The sequence below is a fragment of the Tachypleus tridentatus genome, chromosome 13, assembly GCF_004210375.1.
Source record: "Tachypleus tridentatus isolate NWPU-2018 chromosome 13, ASM421037v1, whole genome shotgun sequence".
In the NCBI taxonomy this organism is placed as follows: Eukaryota; Metazoa; Arthropoda; class Merostomata; order Xiphosura; family Limulidae; genus Tachypleus; species Tachypleus tridentatus.
The window spans coordinates 42,791,284-42,816,198 of record NC_134837.1 but is presented as its reverse complement, the minus strand read 5'-3'; the positions used below and the strand labels follow the sequence as shown (position 1 = coordinate 42,816,198).

General features: G+C 34.8%; 1 protein-coding gene across 15 annotated transcripts in view; it reads left to right on the top strand.

The window, feature by feature from the left end:
* LOC143240193 (uncharacterized) overlaps window positions 1-24,915 on the top strand; it is a 53,294-nt gene that overhangs the window by 15,542 nt on the left and 12,837 nt on the right. For 6 of the 15 annotated variants that reach the window (XR_013021634.1, XR_013021625.1, XM_076482261.1 and 3 more), the window contains exon 2: window positions 20,467-20,533. Coding sequence is in view for 5 of the 15 variants with exons in the window: in XM_076482261.1 (XP_076338376.1) it covers window positions 20,467-20,533 (67 nt within the window). In the remaining 10 variants the exon portion in view is untranslated. Of the gene's footprint in view, window positions 1-628; window positions 778-4,535; window positions 10,044-20,466; window positions 20,534-24,915 lie in introns of those variants that run through there. The other 9 variants (XR_013021629.1, XR_013021631.1, XR_013021626.1 and 6 more) reach the window with 5 other exon arrangements.

Below are 24,915 nucleotides of genomic sequence, written 5' to 3'. Positions count from 1 at the left end.
TGATTTCAGAAGATTATCTATGGGTAATTCTGATCCATTGTGATTTCAGTAGAGGATTATTTAGGGGAGGTTATGTTCCAACCTGTTCCTTTCCTGGGATTTATTGGACACATACATAATTGTTTCATTTAACAGCTGTGAGTTTTGATCTGTATATCTGCTAAAATGCTGATGAAGCTGATGAAATTACATAAAGGTGGTTTATTCCTTATAAGTACTGTAATTGTGTAATTTCTCATTGTTATTTCTTTTAGTTAAATACATTGTATAACACCATAATTTATTATTTCAGTGGTGTTCACTAATACATTACAGGTCTCATCTTGCTTGTTTATTCTTTCAAGTGATTATTACATTTGTGTAAGCTTAAAAAATTATAAATTACAATTTATTAAAGAATTATATTATGCTATATGTTTTATATAATCACTGTATTTCAAATTAATATTTTATTCATAAAAATGTTTCATAAATATACATTATATATAAACTGAGATTGATTTAACTGAGAACATTTCATCAGCATGTTAATGTTGATTTTCTGTCTTTAATAACAGTATCAAATTGTAAAGACAGGATATAGATTTCTTTTATAAGCAGAAATATATTCTGTGTCTATGATTCCAAGATGACAATCCACTGTGATGAAAATCTGAAAAAATCAACTTAACAATTCAATGTGTGAACTCAAGCTGCTGGTCCATTCTAATAAAAATCTGACAGTATCCACTTACCTACTATATGTATGTTCCAAAGGTGCTTATTCGTGATAATAAGGTAACAAAAACAACTTACCTACTGTATGTGTAATCTAAATGTGCTAATTTATTATAATACGACTATAACAAAATTAACTTGATCACAGTATGTGTGATTCCAAGGTGCTGATCCACTGGAATAAGTATCTAGCAAAATCAACTTACCTAAAGTATGTGTTATCTCAAGTTTTTGACCCTTGTGAGAAAAACAATCGTTTTCATCTTACACATAACATGGTTTTGTGAGGTATGCTTTAGTAATAATTTCCATGATTTAGATTATATTTTAAATGGAGGAAAATGTTGTTTATAATTTGATACTATTTGTTTAATACTTTAAAATCACCCAGTTCGTGTTTTTGATCATATAGATTGTATTTTATTAGTTGTCGATTATTGCTGTACTGGGCACAATAATAATAATAATATTCGTGTTTGCTTGAAAACATCTGCACTTAATATTTTTAAATAGCAAAACAACATCAAACTTGACACAGAGATAGATCAATGTGTTATTTTGTGTGTTTTTAAACGAAACCATCGTGCTAATATTTTATTAAGGACATAACGGTGTTCAAATATGAGGTTAAGGACAGTTTAGTATGGGAACTGTGTCAGTTGTAAATTGGTATCAGTTTAACTTAATGATTGGGTTAAAATGACAAATTAATCTATGCTGTTTGTTTGTTGAATTTCGTGAAAATCTGATACAGGGTTACTTACGCTAGCTAGCCTCTTCTAACTTTGAAGAGATATATTAGTGTTTACAATACCAACCGCCAACTCGTGGGCTACTCTTTCTCAACAATATAGCATTCCCGCGACTGAGAAGGTGAGGAAGTACACTGACTGGAATCGATTCTCGAACTCGCACATTGCGAATTAAGCGCTCGAACCAGTTCATTTGTGCCAGGCCTAGGTGTGGGATGGATTGTTATTTTTTATGATTTTAATAGCATGTTTTACACGGAGGAGTTATTTTTGTTTCCTTTATGTCAATTGTTTTTTGTTAAGCCCAAAGTTACAAAATGCGTTATGTTCTGCCCACCAAGAGTATCGAAACCCTGTTTTTAGTGTTACAAGTCCTTAGACTTATCGCCGAGCCACTCGAGAGACATGTTTGAGATAATATCTTTTGCTGGTTTGATGTAAAAATAAATTTTGGTAAGGGGGTATCAGTGGTACGTTCACAGACTAAGTCTTGGATTTCATTCCCCATGGTGTATCAAGCGCAAATAGTCAACTGTGTAGGCTTTTGCGGAAGAAACAACCAATCAAAACGTAAGCCTGGTCTAAACGATAACTAAGATTCACTACAGAACACCATTCTAAAAGTCAACAGTATAATAACTTTTGCCTCGTTTAGAACCACTTTAAAAGTAAAAACATGAATCAAGATTATTTAAATTTGTGTAAGCTGTTGATACAACAAGCAGTTAACAACTCGTGTAACAAACAACCGAGCATAGTTTCAATCAAAGGTCATCATAATATGAATGACGTGTGTGTTGTTAATTGGTTTATAATATTAAAAAAAACACGTTTTTTCCATAAACATTTTACTTCATTTTTAGCACTTACAAACTGTTATTTCGAAATTTGTTCGATTAAAAATCAATAACGACGAAATGTCATAAAGATAATGTTTAATATTTGAATGCAGCATTTGGATATTTGTCGCTCAGAGGACTGTGCTTGTTGAAACGTTTGAGTCAGAGCGGTGACGTCAGCAGTACTTGAATTATTTTGGCTGAATGTTTTATCTTTTGAGTCGGAGCAGTGACGTCAGCAGGATTTGGATTATTTTGGTTGAATGTGTTATCTTTCGAGTCAGAGCGGTGACGTCCTAGCATTTGGATTGTTTTGGCTGAATGTTTTATCTTTTGAGTCGGAGCAGTGACGTCATCAGCATTTGGATTATTTTGGTTGAATATGTTATCTTTCGAGTCGGAGCAGTGACGTCACAGCATTTGGATTGTTTTGGCTGAATTTGTTATCTTTTGGGTCAGAGCAGTGACGTCAGCAGCATTTGGATTATTTTGGTTAAATGTGTTATCATCGAGTCGGAGCAGTGACGTCAGCAGCATTTGGATTATTTTGGTTGAATGTGTTATCTTTCGAGTCAGAGCGGTGACGTCCTAGCATTTGGATTGTTTTGGTTGAATGTGTTATCTTTCGAGTCAGAGCGGTGACGTCCTAGCATTTGGATTGTTTTGGCTGAATGTTTTATCTTTTGAGTCGGAGCAGTGACGTCAGCAGCATTTGGATTATTTTGGCCGAATGCGTTAAAACATTTATGTCGGAGCACTAACGCCAAGCATGCAGAGATGTTTCGAATGTGACTTTAATAAACTAACACACTTAGTACTGTGCTATAAAAACGTACAATGAAAACTTAACCTAGAGTTACGTATTAGGACTTAACGTGATGACGAGTTGCAAACTGTCTTGTTAACCTGAAGATGACCTAAGAAAGTCGAAATTTTGTTTTGTACTTTATTTTAATTAAAGTTTTAATACCCTTACCAGCCATCTTGAGAATACATTGTTGTAGGACTTAATGCGGAACTCACGGTAAAGGACTGTAAATATGGAAGGTCAACACACACATTTAATGCGAAATTAAATATATAGAAGGGATTTGTTCGTATCATTAATTTAGATTAGTAGAATATGTGACAAGCATAGGGTTGCTAAATTTTCTGAGTGAAAAGTGGGCATTTTTACTTTTCCATTTGGATTGTCACTGTAACAGTTTAAATCACCATAACACACTTTTTACTATTTACTGTATAATATCTTTATTACATTGCATCTTAAAAGCGTTGAAAAACAAAATTTATTAAAAGCTTTTCTAGTTAAAACCTAAATAAAAATCATGCCTAATTTGTCTTGAACCTACTCGAGATAAGTTTTTTTTCTTCTGTTTTCTGTTTTGGGGTTGGATTGGTTTTGAAATCTTAATTGTTGTGACTGCCCAATTGCAATTTAGGTTAAGAAAACGTTATCAGAGAGGTAGGGAATGCTGTATCATATGATCCTTCTTTGTCAGTTGTTTCTTTAATTAAATAAGGTTTAAAGGAGCTGTGTAGAATAGCAACCCGAACGCATAAAATTCACGTTCAAATACAAAGGAGGGAGGACAACTTGACAATGATACTGATCGGAACATAAAAGAATAAAGACTATAATATCCCAGTTTTACTGAAAAGTATAGTTAGTGATAATCCTACAGAAGCGTCAATAAAGCACGATAATTGTAATTGTACTAATATGTGTTAAATAAAGACACTTTAATTATTGTACGTAAACTTGTGCCAAACAGTTACGTGACAGTACAGGAAGACGTTGAAAACCCGTTAAAGTTTATTCTGCAAATAAGAAATTGCCTCAGTTTCTAAACAGCCTTCCCCCTACGGTCGCTCAGCAGTAATACTAAGGACTTATAAATGTAAAATTAGGGTTTGCTCTCTGCTCTTAAAGAAACTCACAAACAGTTGTTAAACTGCGAATCTCTATAGTTTTCTGTGTTTTTTGATTCTGTTACTTGGCGTTAAGACGAAGGAAAAATAAAGTACTGAGGAACTAACAGTTGTTAAAATTTCAGTACAAGGAAGAGTGTAATGTACGTTGACAAGACGTACATGTTTATACATTTATTTATTAGCACGTAATAATTAAAATACTTATTCCTAAAGTCATATTTATTAACACTTTCAACTCGTATGTTTGTGTGCTTTGATGTTTTCATGTTTTGTTTTTATATCAATAATTTAGGTTCAACTCTATAAAGATATACATTTTACTCTTTTCCGAAACGTTCGACCTCCTCCTCTAGGTTCTCTGTGGTCGAGCCTTTGGATTCAAGAATCACGGGCCTCTTAACTTTCACGTTCAAATAAATTCCTCGGGGACACAGGCCAGTGTTAACAAACACCGACCTTCATGGTATCGTGCTGTTAGTTTCAAAGAAGTGCCGAAATTTTCTCCCAGGCATGTGTCAACGCCCTCTATCTTAGTAAATACCATTTCCTCTTCTACGTGAAACTACGTTCTTAACTTTCGTCAGTAGAATGCTTCCAAAGTGTTGCTTTTCGCTTAATAAAAGATCAGCCACGAAATAAAGTTGAAGGCTTAACAGAATTTAATCAGACCAACTGAAACATATTTATGGAAGTAAATGGCGCTATTTTTTATTTCGAAGCTTATGTGTGTTTACACTGATTTAAATAAAGATTGTGAAAACTATGATTTTCCGTCTTTTGTCTGTATAGTTAGAATAAATTAAAGCTGTCGTTGTTTTAAAACTTTTTTTATTGGATGAATAACATTCTAGTTATGAGAATTATAAAGATAAAAATAAGTATTATGCAGTGGAATTTTAATCGAGCTTTCAAAGAACTCTTGCTTGCAATAGATTACGTATAATTTATGTCCGACTAGTCTGGGCTCGGCATCGCCAAGTGTGTTAAGGCGTTCGACTCGTAATCCAAGGGTCGCGGGTTTGAATCCCGGTCGCACCAAACATGCTCACCCTCCCAGCCGTGGGGGTGTTATAATGTGACGGTCAATCCCACTATTCGTTGGTAAAAGAGAAGCCCAAGAGTTGGCGGTGGGTGGTGATGACTAGCTGCCTTCCCTCTAGTCTTACACTGCTAAATTAGGGACGGCTAGCGCAGATAGTCCTCGAGTAGCTTTGCGCGAAATTAAAAAACAAACAAACGGACGAGTCTTCAGTTTACTATGCTACCTACGTATTATGATTTCAAGTAAGCTGAAATTTTAATTTAGAAGTTAATTGAAAGTCGATATGTTTCAAATTTGTGATATTTGCCAACAAGATTGATACACACAAGCTTCTTTCTTAACACAAATATATTTTGATTTAAAAGCAACAATAAAATTTATAATAACGGTTATTACAAACAATAAATTTATATCCAAAAGTTTTACAAACTAAGAAACAATACCGGAGTTTTCTCTCCGGTCTGGAACTGAATTTTTTATTGGCGGTTGCAACGAGCAAATTAATTTTGGGTGGACACACAGGTACACTTCATTTGGCGGGAATGCCAGCTTGCTCTATTCTTGTCTAGTCTCATCTACGTTTGTCACAGCTGAAGTTATACAATGTCCTCGTAGAAATACTCACGTCCGAAGTTAATACTTTGAAGTTAAACGGTTCGTAATATTCGAAATTTCTAAACGTTCCTGGTCAAATATCTGTAATTTTCCTATTAATAAGCGTGTATGACTAGTATAATTTCCGACGTTTACAGTATGCTGACTCTAGCGACCCAACAATATTAAACTGTCTATCCGCGTATTGCGTTGGTTGCCTTTTATAAGCTTAAGAGTAGATTTTCTATAAAGTTCAGCTAAGGTGAGAATACTGGTATTTTACACACACGCACATTGTACATTGTTGATTCTTAAGCTCGAGAATCTTCTACAGATTTAGAGAACAGGCAATACTTTAAAAATACACACTTAACAATATAAGTTTAATGCATTTTAAAGTATATATTAAACTGAAACAAGCCTAGATATTAAAATAAATATATATTAGTAAATCCGTTACAAATATAAGTGGTTCGTATATGTGTTCTAGCAACAGAAACTACCCTGGATGCACGTGTCCATAACATTTATCTCAGTTATAATCTGTACTAAATATGCTTAACTTGAAAATCTCACATAGGTTCGAGAAAAATCTGAAATCGAAAAAATTAATGTAAATTATGAAATAAACTTAATACTCATGGTGGTTTGCAAACGTTTTCGATCATTTGTGCTGCAGTTATATAATTTTAAGCCTAATATTCTTTACTAAAATAAGAGCCAAAACTGATTTGTCTGTTAAATTAATACCGAGTGTTTGTTTGAAGGAAGTTTCAGTTCATATTATCCATTGATTGTAGCCCCCTAGTGGCAAAGTGGTGGTATGTCTGCGGACTTACAACGCCAGAAACCGGGTTTTGATACCGTGATTGGCAGAGCACAGATAACCAGCCATTTGTGCTTTTCTTTATTTGTTTAAACTGAGCACAGTTAATGGTTTTGTGGGTGGTAAATTGCAACGTTATAAGGAATCTATTGATTAAATATTTTGTTATTGACTGAAACAGGGTAAAAGGGGGGTTGAAAGTGATTCTGCAGTTTCTTTGAAATTCAAACACTCTTTAAAAACGTTGCAAGAATTCCTAAATGTGTTTGCTAATCTAATAGCAGTAAAACAAACATAGTTTTATGAAACTTAAGCATTAAATCGTTTGTGGTATCAATGAAATATCTCTAATTTCTTTCAAAAATATATTTGTAAATTTAAGAGATACCTGATGTATTTAACCTGTGATGATTAACAAATCTTATTGTGAAATTAGATGGAGATTTGTTTGTGAAAGTGCATGTTTGTTTGGGCAACAAATACATTCGTGAGTGTAATTTCTAAGAATGCTTTTAATATAATTAACAATAAGCGCACATTTTATAAATGGAATCACTGACAATAAAGGGGCTTATTTCTATGTACAATCAACGTTTTGCAATAAGTTGATGTTTTATTATAGCAAGGCCACATGGGGCTATCTGCTGAGTCCACCGAGGGGAATCGAACCCCTGATTTTAGTATTGTAAATCCATATACTTACCGCTGTACTAGCGGAGGACAATTTACAATAAGTCGCCATGACACTGTGTGTTATTTAATATGCTTAGCATTGTGATATTTTTTCTATCCATCTAAAACGTTCGTTTAATGTTCCGTTTGACGAATAAATGCTAACGATATTGAAAGTCTTCTATACGTCTTCATTTACAAACCAGTCTATGCATGTATATTGATGAATTTTTACTAGCTAAAGGTCAATATTTCCTTACCCTTCACTGCATAACAGAAGTTATCACTAGGTGGCAGCACTTCTTTGTACCTCTGACGCAATAGTGTGCTGGTATAACTCGAAATATTTACTGTATGAGGTTTTCGTAACCACTGAATGCTTCGTTGATTTCTATTTACCACAGATAACGAAGAGAAGACCACCAAGTAAGGAAGATTTCCTAGCACTAATGACCATAGCTTTTTTCCCTACTTCATTTTTAAGTAAACCTTTCAGCTTCGTAAAACCTTTAGTTTCCGTTTTCATCTAGCTTTGTTCTTTCTAAACAAACACACATAACGCAGACAGTAAATTAGAATGATATGTAGAAAATATATTTTTATTAATAAAAAGTTAACCCAGCTAAAAAAAATTCGGTTTCGATATCTGCACTAGCCAGAACAATCAAAACAGTCATTTGCTTAACTTGTACCTAACAAAAACTAAGCTAGTCGAAAAGTTTATGAAATACGTTATTATTATTATTCGTTTTTACGTATCAGTCAAAGTTAATAGTTTTTTATCTAAGAAAATCCCATATTCAGATAAGTCATATTTTAAAGTCGAATTACTAGCGTTTATATCATACACCAAACACACTTTAAAATTTTTTATTTGTTTGCGCTCTGTCCACCTCGTACAATTGAAATCAAGATTTTAATGTTGTAAGTCTTTCTTTGAGCCACTGGGGACCATTCACTAATAATATGTTTATTTTAAAATATCTAATTCATTTTGAAGATTGCACAAAACACATTGTTCATTCTTTTGGTGAATTTTACCTTAAATTTCAAATGTCCGGGTGTGACGTAGTTGGTAGCGTGCTCGGACTTTACATTTGAGTTTACAGGCCTGGCACGGCCAGGTAGTGAGGGCGCTGGACTCGTAATATGAGGGTTGCGGGTTCGAATCCCCATCGCACCAAACATGCTCGCCCTTTGAGCCGCGGGGGCGTTATAAGTGACGCTTAATCCCACTATTCGTTGGTAAAAGAGTAGTCCAAGAGTTGGCGTTGGGTGGTGATGACTAGCTGCCTTCTCTCTAGTGTTACACTGCTAAATTAGGGGACGGCTAGCGCAGATAGTTCTCGTGTAGCTTTGCGCGAAATTAAAAAACATACAAACAAATATAAAAACGTGTGAGTTTTACCGAACTTTGTGGCTGTAGGTGCAACATAATAGTGACAGTCAAATCCCAGTACGTGGTCCGACAAGAGTAGCTCAAGAGTTGGCGGTATAGGAAGTCTGTCTGTATGTATATGTCTAAATGTATATATATATAAACATATACGAAAATAATTTTGTGCAAAAATAAAACTTTTTTTTTAACTGGTTAACTGATTAAACTGGTATTAGCAATAAAATCAACACTACAAATCTGTAGTGGGGTCTTTGTTGTAAAAAATAAGAGGAATTTTCCCCTACATAAAGAATTTAAGTGATTTGCGTGAAAAGTTATTTATTTTCTTGATAAGAACGTTAGTGGAAATTTTAGTCTTTTTAACCCTCTCGAATTCTAAATGTTTCATTTTCGAATAACCTTAAACCTTTTGATGACTTCACAACCATTGGAGTAAGCAGCAATTACATACTTGTTTACTAATAAATATATTGTATTATAAATGTAAAATATGTTTTCGTTTAAGTTAAATGTTTTAAACAGACAAAATAAACTTATGTGATTTGTTTGTTAACACGCCTTAACTGTGATGTGTTGCTGCTGGTTATTGGCTAGAAATTATATTATTTGTTGTTTTACTTGTTTCTCGTTGTGAGTGAATAGTTTCTGACGAAATTTTACCACGGAGAACCCACGTGTTAAACACTGATTGTTTCTCCCTTTAATTGGCTTGCAATTTCATTTTTATCTATAGACCGTCAAAAAACTAACTTTTAAATATCTGTCGCTACTGTTATGTATTTGAAAATTATTTGTCACATAATGACAGAAAAATCCATAAAGGTCTTATTTATTTATCGTAAGATATGTTACAAAATATTTGTCATACTATTAACAAGTCATCTGGATTCAGTCATCAGATACTAGAAAATATTTCAATAGTTTGTATAAAAACGACCTGAGAATATTTCTTGCACAGTGACTCAGTGAAAAATCTGAAGAGTTGTAATATTAATTACATTTAATTACTCGTGGTGGGCATTACACAATAACCTGTTCTGTAGTTTTGTGTTTAATAACAAAGAAACAAAAGATATAAATAAATAAATATTATATTGAAATATAAATTTGTTATTGCGTTATTTTCCAAGATAGCCCTAGTTTCCAATGCTGTTATCCTCGTGTATTCTCTCTTTAGCTAAATCAAATGTGATTTTCAAATATGAGCTTTGTCGTGGTATAAACGCTCTCATTTGTACAACGCCGTCTTTTACTTCCCGAACTCCATCTTCTAATATAAATTCTTCTGACTCATTCATGTTCTCTCTTTCAACCTGAGCTCTCTCTTTCTTTATTCTGATCAATCAGTCAATCATTATGCTCTCCCCAGATCTGAGGGATGATGACTATGGTTCATCATTGTTCCATATTTCTGGCTTCCTGCATCAGCTTTCCCAATTCAGGCTTCTAATCTCCAATCAATTTTCGAATGTCACTGAGCAGGGTGAGTCTCTGCCTGCCTCTCGCTCCTCCTCCTTCGATTTCACTCATCAGGATCTCTGCCAACTTTTACTCAGATCTAATTATATGCTGAAATAGCGCATCTCCCGTTTCTTACATATGCCCAGCAGTTTTTCTTCTCACTTTACACGTTCCAAAACTCTCCATTACTTTTTATTTCTATGTAGCTAATCTTTGTTATTCATCCAAAATACCATATTTAAATCATTGTTATTCATTCCGAATAAAATGTTCTCAATTCTCGTTTTATTTTGCAGCAAACACGATTCATGTTTCCATCCCGTAGAGTCGGAACTAATCATGTATAACATTTCCGTGGTTTGTTCTTCAGTAATAGTTTAACAGGTCATCTGAGCAATTCTGTATATTGAATAATGTTATTTTGCTCTTCCCATAATATGTTAACCACACTATATCTGTCGTATGCTGAGCCGCCGAGGCCTTTCCCATAACGCCAAAATTTCATCGGGACAGTAGCAGATAGAATGGTGATCTAGGCGCTATTTATATCATCAGCCTTCGTGAACAACCATAGTTGTGTATGAAGTAGATTATGTAAGTGAGGTTTCATATGTGTCATTGACAGCTCAGAATTACAGTAAGGGTGCGTAACACAATATTATTTCTTTTTTAACGTCAAATTAAGTTCTTCTTTCGTCCACCCTTTTCCCTTTTACTTTGCATGTTGCTCCTCAGTAAAATTATCAGAACTAACTTTATTCTTTCGAGTTTGTTTGTTTTCCCATCAGGATCATAGCTCTTTCTCACGACACACAACTCTTGGTTGAGATGTAAGTTTCTCTTTCAGTAAAAATGTTCTTTTCTAGTCCCCGCTTATTTTTCTTTGTCATTCTCCATTCTGGTTCTAACAAAAAAATTCACTCTCTAACGCGATGTATTCTTCTGCAGCTTGTCTTATCACTTTCGGAACGACACCTTTGTTTTTGTTTTCTTCACTCACATAATTTTTAACAACTGAATCGCCTTTAATTCTATCCCAGGGTGACAGTTCCCTTTAGACATCAGGTCATTATTACGGTTCCAATACAACATATATTTTACTTGGAGATTTCGTCACTCATTCCTTTTGGATTATTCGAGCAAAGCTACTCAAAGGTTACCTTTGTTGGCCGTCTATATATCTTTGATGTTATATAGACTTTGCTGGCCGTCTATATATCTTTGAAGTTATATAGACTAGAGGGAAGTGAACTAGTACATCACACCCACTACCAACTAACTTTTGGACTGTTCTTGTCTGACTGAATAGCAGGAGTTGATTGTCACTCTTATAACACATCTACGGCTCTAAAGTACGGCTTAATTTTCCATTTTTTAAAATAGATGTAACGGTACCCAAACGATTTTTCTGAAGAGCCATAGTTCGATACACAAAACACTTGACCATGCTCTCTGTTCCAGTGTTCCTTTGAGATCAAAAATCGGTTTAGACGGAGAACTTTGGTTTCTTTCTACTTGTCTCCTGCCATGAATGTTTGTCTCTGAACTTGCTTGGCTCAGCTTTGTGAAATTCATCCACGCATCTCGTTCAACGTGCCATCTGGGTTCTACTGAACGTAACGTGAAGAAGGCGGTTTAGCGCACGTGCTTTATGGAAGTATCGATCACAATCACGTTGCCAGCCTTCTGTCCTCTTCACCACTTTCCTGCCTTAGTTGTTCAGATCAACTTCCCAAATAAGTCTAACTACGTGTGAATAGAATGAGCGTTAATTAACATTCAGGTGGATCGGGTAGTTCTGTAAATCGTTCTCTTTGAAGTGTTTTCACGTCTTAATCTCTTAGAACCATAATTTCTTCTGTCAATGTGCTATAAACTTGACGAAGACGAGGGAGTGGGTGGTTGAGGAAGAAGAAACAGTTCGAGTCTGTGTAACAGAGACGCTACATCTTAAAAATATTTCTTATACATGCTACCGTTATTGTTGATTTTCTATTAAACTGAACATTAATTAAAGAAATCCTGGTTCTGGTTCAACATTTTCTTGTAATAACAGGAGTAATTGTATTCTGTTTCTAACTTTGTCATTGATAGAGATAAGACAACTTGTGGAAAGCGCTGAATTTTAATATCCTTTCTTTTAAAATGTAATTTCACATAATTTCTATAATAAATTGTTTGTTTTGTTTGTTTGTTTTTTTTAATTTCGCACAAAGCTACTCGAGGGCTATCTATGCTAGCCGTACCTAATTTAGTAGTGTAAGACTAGAGGGAAGGCAGCTAGTCATCACCACCCACCGCCAACTCTTGGGCTACTCTGTTACCAACGAATAGTGGGATTCACCGTCACTTTATAACACCCCCACGGCTGAAAGGGCGAGCATGTTTGGTGTGATGGGGATTCGAACCCGTGCCCCTCGAATTACGAGTCGAGTGCCTTAACCACGTGGTAATGCCAATGTGTAAAGGAAGCATCATAAAGTCTTACTATTATATAGACTGGAGTTTCAGTTTTTAGTCACGTGATTTATATGTACAACCTTTTGACAAGAATACTTATGAAATTTCTGAACTTTGTTGCATAATATGAAGCTTGAACTGAGAATATATTTCGAAATTACCTTTAAAAACATTTTAAATTTCGTCATTATTGAAGAAAGAGACATTTGCCTTTAAGTGTGAACTCCATCTGAAAGTATTGAAGATTAAATAACCATGTTACCTGCTGCAAATCGAACAAAAATTTAGTTTTTGATGCCAAAAATATACAGGTGTACTAGTAGTAATTCAGGTGGTAATATACAGATGTTCTGGTAGTAATTCACATTCGTGGTGCATTCTGGTAGTAATTCCATTTCGTGGATATAATAATCCAAAGTAATTATGAGACTTACAGCAGAAGTAGCGATCGTTAATAGATAGGAAGCGATGGTTACGTTCGCTCGTGAAAAGAACTAAGAGAGATCTATTTTGTGATCTGTAACGAAGTCTAAGATGTTCACCTGTAGCTACGGCTAAGACTGAAAGAAAGTGCTACATATGTAGTGACTCATAATAAGACGGAGAGTGCTAAGACTGAAAGAAAGTGCTACATATGTAGTGACTCATAATAAGACGGAGAGTGCTACGTTGTGATCCGTAACACGATCTAAGACGGAAAGAAAGCGTTAGGTATTTAAATCCGTTGTAAAGAAAAGCACAGAAATAGTGCTATGTCTCCCAATAACGAGATCTAAGACAGGAAAGGTGTCAGGTTGTCAAGAACAGCAGCGAATGTCGAAGAAGCCTCAAGATTTCTTTTAAATAAGTTTCTAATAGGATTACTGTGTGATCCGTGTACTTATACGAAGACCAATAAATTATGTATGTGAGAGCAGTTAGTCTAAAAAACATTTCGCGAGCGTTTTGTGACTGCTACAAAAAGATGACGTCACAAAATAAAGAGCTTTGGTTCTATTGTTTTGTTTGTTTGTTTTTATTTCGCGCAAAGCTACACGAGGGCTGTTTGCGCTAGCTGTCCCTAATTTAGCAGTGTAAGACTAGAGGGAAGGCAGCTAGTCATCACCACCCACTGCTAACTCTTGAACTACTCTTTTACCAACGAAGAGTGAGATTGACCGTAACTTAAAACGCCACCACGGCTAAAAAGGCGAGCATGTTTGGTGGGACGGGGTTTCGAACCCGCGACAAACAAATAGGTTTACCTGTAAATCATAGCTGTTTCAATGGTTTTGAAAATACGTAGCAAAACCCGAAACATTATAACAAAAAATGGTTCTGCATTGGGTATAAACAAGTATGAAAAGGTTAAATGATGATTATACATGTTGGTAAAATAAGACATATACAAATCATTAAATTACCAGTTGTGATGATGGCAAGTTACGTAACTTCCAAGTTGTTGAAATCGTAGGAGGAGCTATGTCATCAGTTGGTCGGCAAGTGATGACGAGTTGTATATTCAGAAAGCTGTCGCTTGCAGTGTAACATGGTTAATTAACGTGATTAGAAGTTATAATAGTTAGCTGTTTAACGGTTAATCGTTACCAGTAAACGGCAGTAAATATTTTTTACTGTTGAATTTTTTAGTGTTGTTTTTCTTACATGTTTTTTCCTTCTCGGCTAAAATTAAATCTGAACGGATTACTTTGAAAATAATTTAAACAAAGAAACTTCGTTAGGCTTAGACACCTGATGACGTCGCTATCAAGAAAGCGGAAGTTAGGTTTATGCATTAAGTGCAAAATATAAGAACGAAATGTTATTGTTCTACACTACGCAACCGAAATCTTCCTCCCTAATCTTCTTCAAGTGGGGCACTAAACCTGAAAACCTGGAAGGTTCGGTTGTTATTGAGGAGAAAGATATACAATGGACCATCTGTCTTATGTCCAACGCAAGTATGGAAACCCGAATTTTAGCATTATAAGCCCTCAGACTTACCGCTTAGGGGAATTAGATAAGCTTACGTCGTTCTTATCTCGTGTTGTTTACTGTTATCTAGTCCTGCGTTAAATATTTTTAAAAAATTCTTGACAAAAGACTTTTAGGCGATTTTGGTATTGAACATGTCGTATTATATATATTTCACATTTTTTATTTTTTTTATTTCACATTTTTGTTTCTTTTTATTTCCAGAATTGTAAAAAATTGTAATTCGTATATTAAAATATATGCATTATTAAATTTGTGCTGAGAGGAAGGCATGGCTTAGTGGCTATTGTGTCAGGCTACGTTACTTTGTTTTTGGAGTTTCGCGTAAAGCTACACGAGGGCTATTTGCGCTCGCCGTTCCCAATTTAGCAGCGTAAGACTAGAGGGAAGGCAGCTAGTCATCACCATCCATCGGCAACTATTGGGCTACACTTTTCCCAATGAATATTGGGATTGACTGTAACATTATAACGTCCTCATGGCTGAAAGAGCTAGAATATTTGGTGTGACAGGGATTCGAACCCGCGACCCTCAGATTACTAGTCAAACGCCTTAACCACCTGGTTGTGCCGGGCTCTGTCGGGCTACGTATCGGAAGTTCAAAATTCGAGCTTGCGATATACCACTAAAGTTCTTCCTCATTACAAAAAATGGAAATCAGTCTCACGCTTCTGTTCAGAACAGCCAAGTAGGCGACCGAAGCTGCCCTCTCTGGACAGGAGTTCAATGTCAAAAACGGGCATTGACTTGACCGTTTAATCCACATGTTCCAAAAGATGGTATTGAAGTTTTAAATATCAAATTTTTAATGGATATTATTGAAAAAGTTACAAAGGTATCGTAACGCAGTTCATTTAGTGTTTTAATATCTAAATAACAATCTTCATTAGGATGTCGTCATATTGAATTTGGAAGGGTCTAACGTATATTATATCCCGAATGTAGGGACCTCAGTAAAAACGTTGACTCTTAGCTAAGTTGGTCTTTGAAGAAAATAACGTCTGATGTTACTTTTTGATAATTTGACTAATCTTTGAAATCACGGTTACGCCTACATGCTTGTCCTTTCAGCCATGGGTGTATTATAATATTACGATCAGTCCCACTATTCGTTTGCAAAAGATTAACCCGAGCGTTAGCGGTGAGTGGTGCTAACTAGCTGCATTCCCTTTAGTCTTACACTGATAAATCAGGGATTGCTAGCGCAGATAGCGCTCGTGAAGCTTTACGCGAAATTCGAAAAACAAAAAAAACAAACTTAACCCAGCGTTCCTCAAAAGGGGTAGCGCAAACAATTAGCGTATAACTAATAATGCAATAATGTAAAGTCAAGCGTTTTAGTATTTTTTTATTTAATGAAAATAATAAGTAGTTACTACAACGCATGTAGTATTTTAATGTTGTGTATCCGTGTATTGTGTTCCAGTTAACTCGCTCTTTCGCTCATTAAAATTAAAAAAAGGCCCAAGAAGCCATATTTGTTGAAAACGGTGTGGATGACAAAAGTTTAGAGAACACTAGCTTAAGGTATACAGTTTCTAGCAAGGTTAGAGTGAATCAGCATATAGTTTCGATGTGGATTTATTAGTGTTTGATTATTACGTATTTCGTGTCTTTTACACAGGCATAAAGATTTTTAATCAAATGCATAGTTTCTTAGTAGTTCTAATATATTTATTAAATTGTTTACTGTTTTGATTTCGTTTTTAAAGTGGTGTCGTTAATAAAAGCTTACGAAATATAATCCAGAATTGTATTCACTGCAGGATTTGTTTATAATAGAAGACTTTCAAATATAGAGGGCGCTAGGGAGTATTTGTTTATGTGAAATTAAATAAATTTCATGTACAGTGTGAAAGTTATCTGATAAGTAAAAATCTGTTGTACTAAATGAACCATTTTTTATATAACTGCATATTCCATGTAATACGCCATACTTTACATCAAAACTAGCATTTTTGATATCACATAATTTGTCTTCAACGTATAGTCATCAACATGGCTGATAATAAACTCGTTCCTTAAACATTATGTTCTTAAAGAACACACAAATATACTTCGTGTGTGTGCTGTTTATCCTGTATTAACTAGCTGTAAACCTCTTGTTCTATTTATAAACTGCTCTTCTAATGACGACGTCTTTCACAGAGGTGTCGTTAACGGCCCTAACCGCACATAAACACTACTTTACCTTATGACCCATTACCTAGAATGAGCAGTAACCCTTATGAGTTTATAGCTTCCAACGTCAGGAATCTCGTCGAATACTTGGTGTCGTGTGCTAGTTTATGACATCACGTGTTTTCCACTTTTTCACAGTATAATCTCTCAGAAACAGGGATTGCTAAGAAAAATAGAATCATGTATAACATTAAATTTAGTAACAATGTTTTTTCTCTTTCTTTCTTGGTTGTTTAGGTTACCAACGTCGAGTACGTACATTATATCTCAAATAATTTCTTGTAATTTTTTATATAGTTGATCAGATGGAAAATTATAGTATCTTTATATAACAATCATATTGTGATAAGACAAAAGATATACATTCGCCTTAATTATACTGGGGGGGGGGAATTACGTATTTCCATATTTCAAGCGAGACAAGTTTTATAAACGTCCTATACCACTCGTCTTGCTTGCATGGAAGAAGGCTTGTAATGCTAAAAGCCGGGTCTCAATACTTACTCGTGATTGGCAAAGCAAAAATAGCCCATTGTATAACTTTGTATTTAATTACAAACATATCCAATCACCTTATTAAAAGACATCACCGTTACGAGACGGTAGGAGAACAAAGACATTGAAAAACATATAAATGTTGTTTTTTGTTTAAAATTATATTTTGTTTTATCGGTGTTCATCAGGACATATTCGAAGTACAGCAGTCTAGGAAATTCATGTGTTTAATGTCGCATATAGTTCTAGTTACTAAGTAGTTACTGGGGACAGGCAGACCTTAACATGTCCAGATTTTTCGTGTACGCCAAACCCGAAATAACATTCATAGCTTACAATATAACTTGTAGATAAGCGGCTTTTGGTACAGAGGTTGCTAGAATTATATTGAGTATGAACTTTAAGGATTACTGTTCAAAAGTTGGAACATAGAACAGTGATTTTTGGCGATTACGTAAAAACAGTGAGTAACTCTAAATTAAATACTGATTGAACTAATAAACTTCCCGATTTCTTTCAAGATTCTTATTAATAAGATATGTATCTTAAAATTCAGATATTAAGATTTCTTCCTAATTATCGTTCGATAGTTTGACTCCGCCCACCCTATTTGTATATCAAATCAGGAATTACGCACTTCCATAGGGTCAGAGGAGGAAAATGAACCGTATCGGTATTAGAACACTTTATAATTGATATATTTTGCATCATTTCATACAGTGTTGTTTTTGTTTAAGTGTGATACGAATTCAAATGACCCTTAAATTTTGTTTATGAAAGGCAATTCCTTCTCATAGCCTTTATAACTAAAGTGCAGAGGTCAGGTCATGTAACTGTCAGTGCTGTGTCGTTTGATGTCACAACTACGTCACAGAACTATCATCAAGGAATGAAAGTATAGATAAAGGAGTCATGAGAGGAACTCCTGTTGTCAAGATTAGTGTGGGAGGGAATAGCTTTGGTGATTGAGGTGCGGCAGTATACAGCATACTATGAGCACGAGTTATGTGCTAGTCGCAGCTTTTGTGTGACGTCATTCATGAAGGATATTTCCTGTGTATGTAGCTTGGAGAGTTTAACTTGAAGGAGGGAGAGAGAGAAGATCTGGTTAGATGAATAAGGTTTCATACATTCTTATACCTGTGGAGCCTTAGACATCCTGAAATGTAGACATCGCTTGTCGTTATCTCTGGTCTCCTTTAACATTAAACAAATAGGAGAAACGATACTCGGTAAGATGGTGTAAAACCTCCAGTAATATCACGCCTACCCCATCTGCATGATATTCACAAGAAACACGTACGTTTGTATATTTTTTATACTAATTAAAATTAAATCCATCATTAAATGTAATAACACGTAAGATATTATATTACGATAAGATAGTTAAATACTGAAATATCTTTTCACTGTACCAGTATGGGTTTCCAATAAGAAGAATTTATAACTATACCATTTGAAACACGTGTATAACATTACAACACAATACGGCATTACACAACCTCGAAGAAATACGGAGTAATCTGTAGTTATTTTATGTATTTGCGAAGTTCATGCAGTTTTTAAAAATCACAAAAAGTGTAATCATGTATAACGCATGCGCAGTCATCAAGTGTATTATTAATAAACACGGTGAAAGGGAATTGTGTACATTCTGTCATTAACAAAGAATAAATAGGCTCATTCTGGTGCAAATACAATATCGTAAAATGAATGAAAAAAAAACCTCAAGAATTCTGTCAAGAAATAGTACAACTATATTTGAGAACTACGAATCCTGCCACCGAACTTACTATCCACTTCACTCCTGGTGGCGTTATAATGTTATGATCAATACTAGTATAAGTTGGTAAAGAGCTGCCCAAGAGTTGTCAGTGGGTGGTATTGACTGGGTGTAATCTTAACCTGTCACTTCCAAAATTAGGGACGGCTAATACAAATAGCTTTCAAGTAGCGTTGCGCGAAATTCAACAAACAAATTGTTACTTATTGTGTTGTCATGGTTAAAGCTTGTAATATGTCACATAATTGATTTTAGTATTTAGTTTCGAGTCCTTTTTTGTATATCAGAAGAATTTTAAATCTGTTTCTGTGAAAACATGTTAGTCTATGTCTTTATGATATGTTTCAAGCATCTTTTAGCTATTATACATTAAAAAATAAACTGGCAAATCACAATATCTTCCCAAGTTCCAACGCAAAATGTGAATGTGATACCGTAGATTTACAGTCCATGTGAAACTAATATCATCGCAAAATGTCACACAGACACAGAATGCAGAAAGTTTGAGTTTTGTTGCCGACTAGAAACGTGAAATGTATTTCAGTTACTCAAGTTGTTTTATCTTCATTTCGAATCAATTTGTTGGTGAAACGAAATCACGAATGTCCAACATTATTCTCATTCCAGATCAGCCCGTTTCGTAATTCGAGGGTCGCAGGTTCGAATCCCCGTCACACCAAACATGCTCACCTTTTCAGCCGTGGGGCGTTGTAAGTGACGGTCAATCCCACTATTCGTTGGTAAAAGAGTAGCCCAAGAGTTGGCGGTGGGTGGTGATGACTAGCTGCCTTTTCTGTAGTCTTTCACTGCTAAGTTAGGGACAGCTAGCGCAGATAGCCTTCGTGTAGCTTTGCGTGAAATTCAAAAACAAGCAAATATTCCAGATCTTCCAGTCGAAACACGAAAATATACGCTTAGTTTCACGTGAATTAATTTTCAGTGTTTTGATTACCTGCAATTCAATTTAAACAAACAAAAACCTGTTTTTGCCACTTCTTGATGCGAAAAGTTATGGATAAAATTTTGTCTAAAGACGTTCTTCTTAAGGAGAATAATTGAATAACATAATGATTTTTGTGAAGTCACTTTGATCCACCAGTTGGTGAACATTTTACGTCGACATTATTTCATTTTATACAAGTATTTAAAAGTCTTCAGTTTGAGTTTCCATATTCGGTATTTAAAGCAACCAGAACAATTTTAAGTTCAACTAAAGCTTATTGGAATAAATGGTTTTCATAACGTCTACAAATAGTAGTTGAAATCCTCTAAGTTAAATATTAATAAGAATAGAACAACGAGGTATTTGAAATCCATTATCTGTCTTTACTTACAGAAATGCTGTTACTGTATGCGAGGAAAAGCCTGAATTAAAGATCCAAGAGATAGGAAGAGAAAATCAGGTATTGTGTCTAGATAACGTGTTAAATACACCATAGAAATAAAACCATCTAGAAATGTTCATAATTGTTATATATGTAGATAAAGGAAGTATGTGAGGCATGTATTAAATTAATTGTTCCGTCTCGTTGTTTACACGTCATAGAATATAAACATACCGCCATAAATAATTACATCTGTTGTTTTTAGATTAGTCGTTGCCAAAAACATGAAACAATATACAGCTTCTTTGCTATACAGCTTTGCTATAAGAAAACCACACGCTAACTTATCTCTAACAGCGAAAGGTTTTAAACTTTAAAGGTATTAACCAATAGAGGGTAATGACAAATGACACTTTTGTGACCTACCTTGAAACATACGTTTTAAACTGTAATCTATCCGGAAAAGGCATCTGTTTAAGCACAAGTCTCTAAATAATAAACTGAATCCTTTTTTTATTAAATTCCCACTTAAAACTGTATCCTGCCCACAAATCCAGGAATTTTTAAAACTTACTTTGATTACTACGATAAGAAAATTTTACCTTAATTTTTACTTTCACCAAGAGGTAAACAATAGTCATTTATAGTGTGTATTAACAGTAAATACGTGAACTATGTAAGAGGTTAATATGTAGTTATTTGAGGTCATGTACATTTTCTATGTTTTGTATCCATGACAAGTGACGACACTTCTTAGTTAATTTTGCAGGATTTGTGGAGCCCAGGAGAAAGTAAAGCACCAGGGTTAATAATATTCATTACTCTATTTGTAATTTTTTCACTTTTCTATAATTTTGACTCGTTTTTGTTCATTCTGGCATAAAGTTACATAATGGGCTGGCCATCTTCGCCGTGTCCAGCAAGGCGATCGAAACCCTGTTATTAGCGTCATAAGATTTTGCTGTTGGGCCACTTTCTAGCATTTTTAAACTGAAAATACTTGTTATACGTAGTAAAGTATTCGTTTCTTGAATAATTTGTTTCGCAACTTTACATATAAAATAATATAGCAGGTTAAATTTTCTTGATTTAACATTTCCATAGAATAATATGCTTTTTTAAACTCCAGTAGTGACTTAATTTTTATATGTAGTCCATGCAAATAACGACAGTGATTGGTTGCTTTGATTCACTCTATCGCTCTTAGCATGTGACAAAAAACAAACCACTATTTCCTGCTATGGCTAGAGGTATATAGAGTAGAAAATATTTTAAAATGTACTCCATAATACATAAAAGAAATGTATCCCAGTGGTTAACTCCTAATCGTGAGGCCATATAACACCAGGATTCGTGGTTCGATATCTGATCGTAGCGCAGATAGCCCATTGTTCGTTTGTGCTAAAATAAGAATTTCTTGTTTTTTTAATTAGAATTTTGAGTTACTCAAAGTATTCAATGTTTCTTCAAACTTATTTTATGTAAACATTATCCGAGATTTCTGTATATTTAGTACCCACAAAGGTTATTTGAAATCAGTTATTATAGTTTATGATCAGTTGCCAAGAAAACGCATCTATTTTGGAACTATCCAAGTTAGGATATAGTTTATTCACTACACAGGGAACCAATTAGACAAGTCCACGCCTAATGAATTATAAATATTTTCATTAAACCGGTAAACATCCAGGCCCTGGAATATTCTATTAATAACATGGATAATACATGTTTCGCAACCCTACCTTACTCTTACGAAACACAAGAAAGTTGTATGTTTTGAGCTTAAGTGAAAAGAAAAACAGTAAAATCTGTGTTTTGGCAGTAAATAAAGTAGCAGGGAAATAAAACTTAAATCCTCTTGTAAAGCAAGTTTTCATTTAATATATAATTGTCCAGTTAAAACAAGAAGAAAAACTCTTCAGATTTAGTCTTGACAAAAATAAAACTTTATGTATAATGTAACAAAGTGGAATTTCCGATGTAGTGTACAATTGGAAAATATTCTTACGAGTAGTTACGACAAGGATTTGCCAATGTTTTCTTTTAAAATTCAGTTCAGAACTTCAGTTTGGAGAGAGTGAAAATTGCATCAAATTTACCAGTTTCCATTCTTTTAGATTTTTCGGGTCATATTTACTTTCAGATTCAAAGACATCACTCCTTAGCCCCTAGAGCAGATCGTGCCTGTAGGTTATTGTACCAAAATGCGACTCCGAGAGTCCGTAGTTTGCTTCTTGTTGTCACATATTTGTACTCCCTGCATTTTGGAATCGTATGTGTGTTAAAATAGTGAGGATCGAATAATAATGTGGGATTAGAATGGTGGCGATAAGAATTGTTGTTTTCTCTCTAGTCCATCAGTTGAAAATTAAGCCACTAGCGCATATTGCACGTTTACTTGTTTAATTTAGAGCAGACCAACATTGGGCTATCTGTGGTATTCACCGCGAGTAATCGATCCCTGGATTTGAGCTTTCCTATTCCTGAACTAAAAAGTGCCTCGCAGGGAACACTAGAGGATATTAAGATTAAATAACATTAAGACTGTTAAACCACGAATAGAAATAGTCTGACTGACCATTTCTTATTCTGAGGAATAATTGGTAATCTAGCTCTTATACTAATGTACTGAAATATCCAATTTTGTAACTCACCGATGTGAAAATGGATCAACCAGTCTTTCGACACCTTTGTTTTGTAATAAAATACTATGTAATCAGTTATAACATACAGACCCTCTATATCCTAAATTTTCACAAGGAGTATACTTTCAAATCATTCATCTGTTAATACGGAAAATTTAAGAGCTAATGAAACCAACAGTTAAAATATTTGGTGACAGACGGTAACAATTAACATGGAAAGACAAATGTCCATAGAAAAGAACAAGATGTAGCGAAATATCCTCTTTTAAGTAATGAACCAACGACTCCTATCGACGTTGAAAATCAAGGACATTTAGTAAAGCAGTTTCGTTTGTGATAAATTAATTGCAACAGTTGTGTTCGAAAGAAAGTTCAGTCTATTTCTCAACTGTGATACAAATATTAGCACTTATCTGTGCTAAAGAACTGTAGTTAAAGTTGAACACAGGTAGTTAACAAAAATTTTGGTCATATCATATCCAAAAGTTAGTACATGAATTTAACAGTCAACTCGGAGAAATGTATTAAACTCTTTATATGATTAAGATGTTTTTGTCTAGCTCGTTTTCAAATGATAGGACTATCCACTCGACATGGATCGACATGGCTTAGTGGTTAACGTGATGGCTTAATATCGGAAGGAGTAAGGTTGGAGCCCCATGATACACTATTACATACACTCCACATTTGTAAGCTGTGGGTGAGTTACAAAAGTAAGACATAACCCCTCTATGTAGGTAAACAGTAGGTAAACAAAGTAATGATATGCAACAGCAAAATCAGGAACCATTCATGTGACAGTTTCCAAATAATGTGCTAGAAAATACACAAGTTGTAGTTTCCAATTAACACGAAAGCTAGGAAAACACCGAATTTTTATTGGCAGAAAGAGAAGGATTTAGAAAAATTTAACAGCACGGCAAAACTAAAGAGGTCGAATTAAGTTTAAAAGTGCTCTTGTTTTTTGTTTTTGCAAAATTTCTGTGTGATACCACACTACAGTACAGTGAAGTTATAACAGAGATTTGTAACTTGATCACCTCGTAATCTGTAATATTAGGGTCGCGGGTTCGAATCCCCGTCGCACCAAACATGCTCGCTCTTTCAGCCGTGGGGGCGTTATAATGTAACGGTCAATCCCACTATTCATTGGTAAAAGAGTAGCCCAACAGTCGGCAGTGGGTGGTGATGACTAGCTGCCTTCCATCTAGTCTTACACTGCTAAATTAGGGGACGGCTAGCGCAGATATCCCTTGTTTATCTTTGCGCGAAATTAAAAAAACAAAAACAAAAAAGCTTGATCGCACTGCTCACAGTAGATCTCCAGCCTTATTTGCTTACTTATTTGTAGATTCTGAAATCTAATTTTTTAATTATATTGTATGTGGGATTTTTAGTGCACAACAATGGGCAAATATATGCCTAGAGTAAGACATAGCCCCCATTAAGCACGTATAAATTTTTACCAGCAAAAAACAGCCTTCCCAAATAAAAAATACGTCTAAAACATCGCTCTTAGTAAATTGTCGTGTCTTTAAAATTAATTATTTACTGAGCCAGATGGCTTTATGCCTATAGTTTGGCCCGGCATGGCCAGGTGGTTAAAGCGTTCGACTCGTAATGTGAGGGTCGCGGGTTCAAATCTCTGTCACACCAAACATGCTCGCCCTTTCAGCCGTGGGGGCGTTATAAAGTGACGGTCAATCCCACTATTCACTGGTAAAAAAGAAGCCCAAGAATTGATGGTGAGTGATTGTGATTACATTCTTTCCTCTAGTCTTACACTGTCAAATTAGGGATGGCTAACGCAGATAG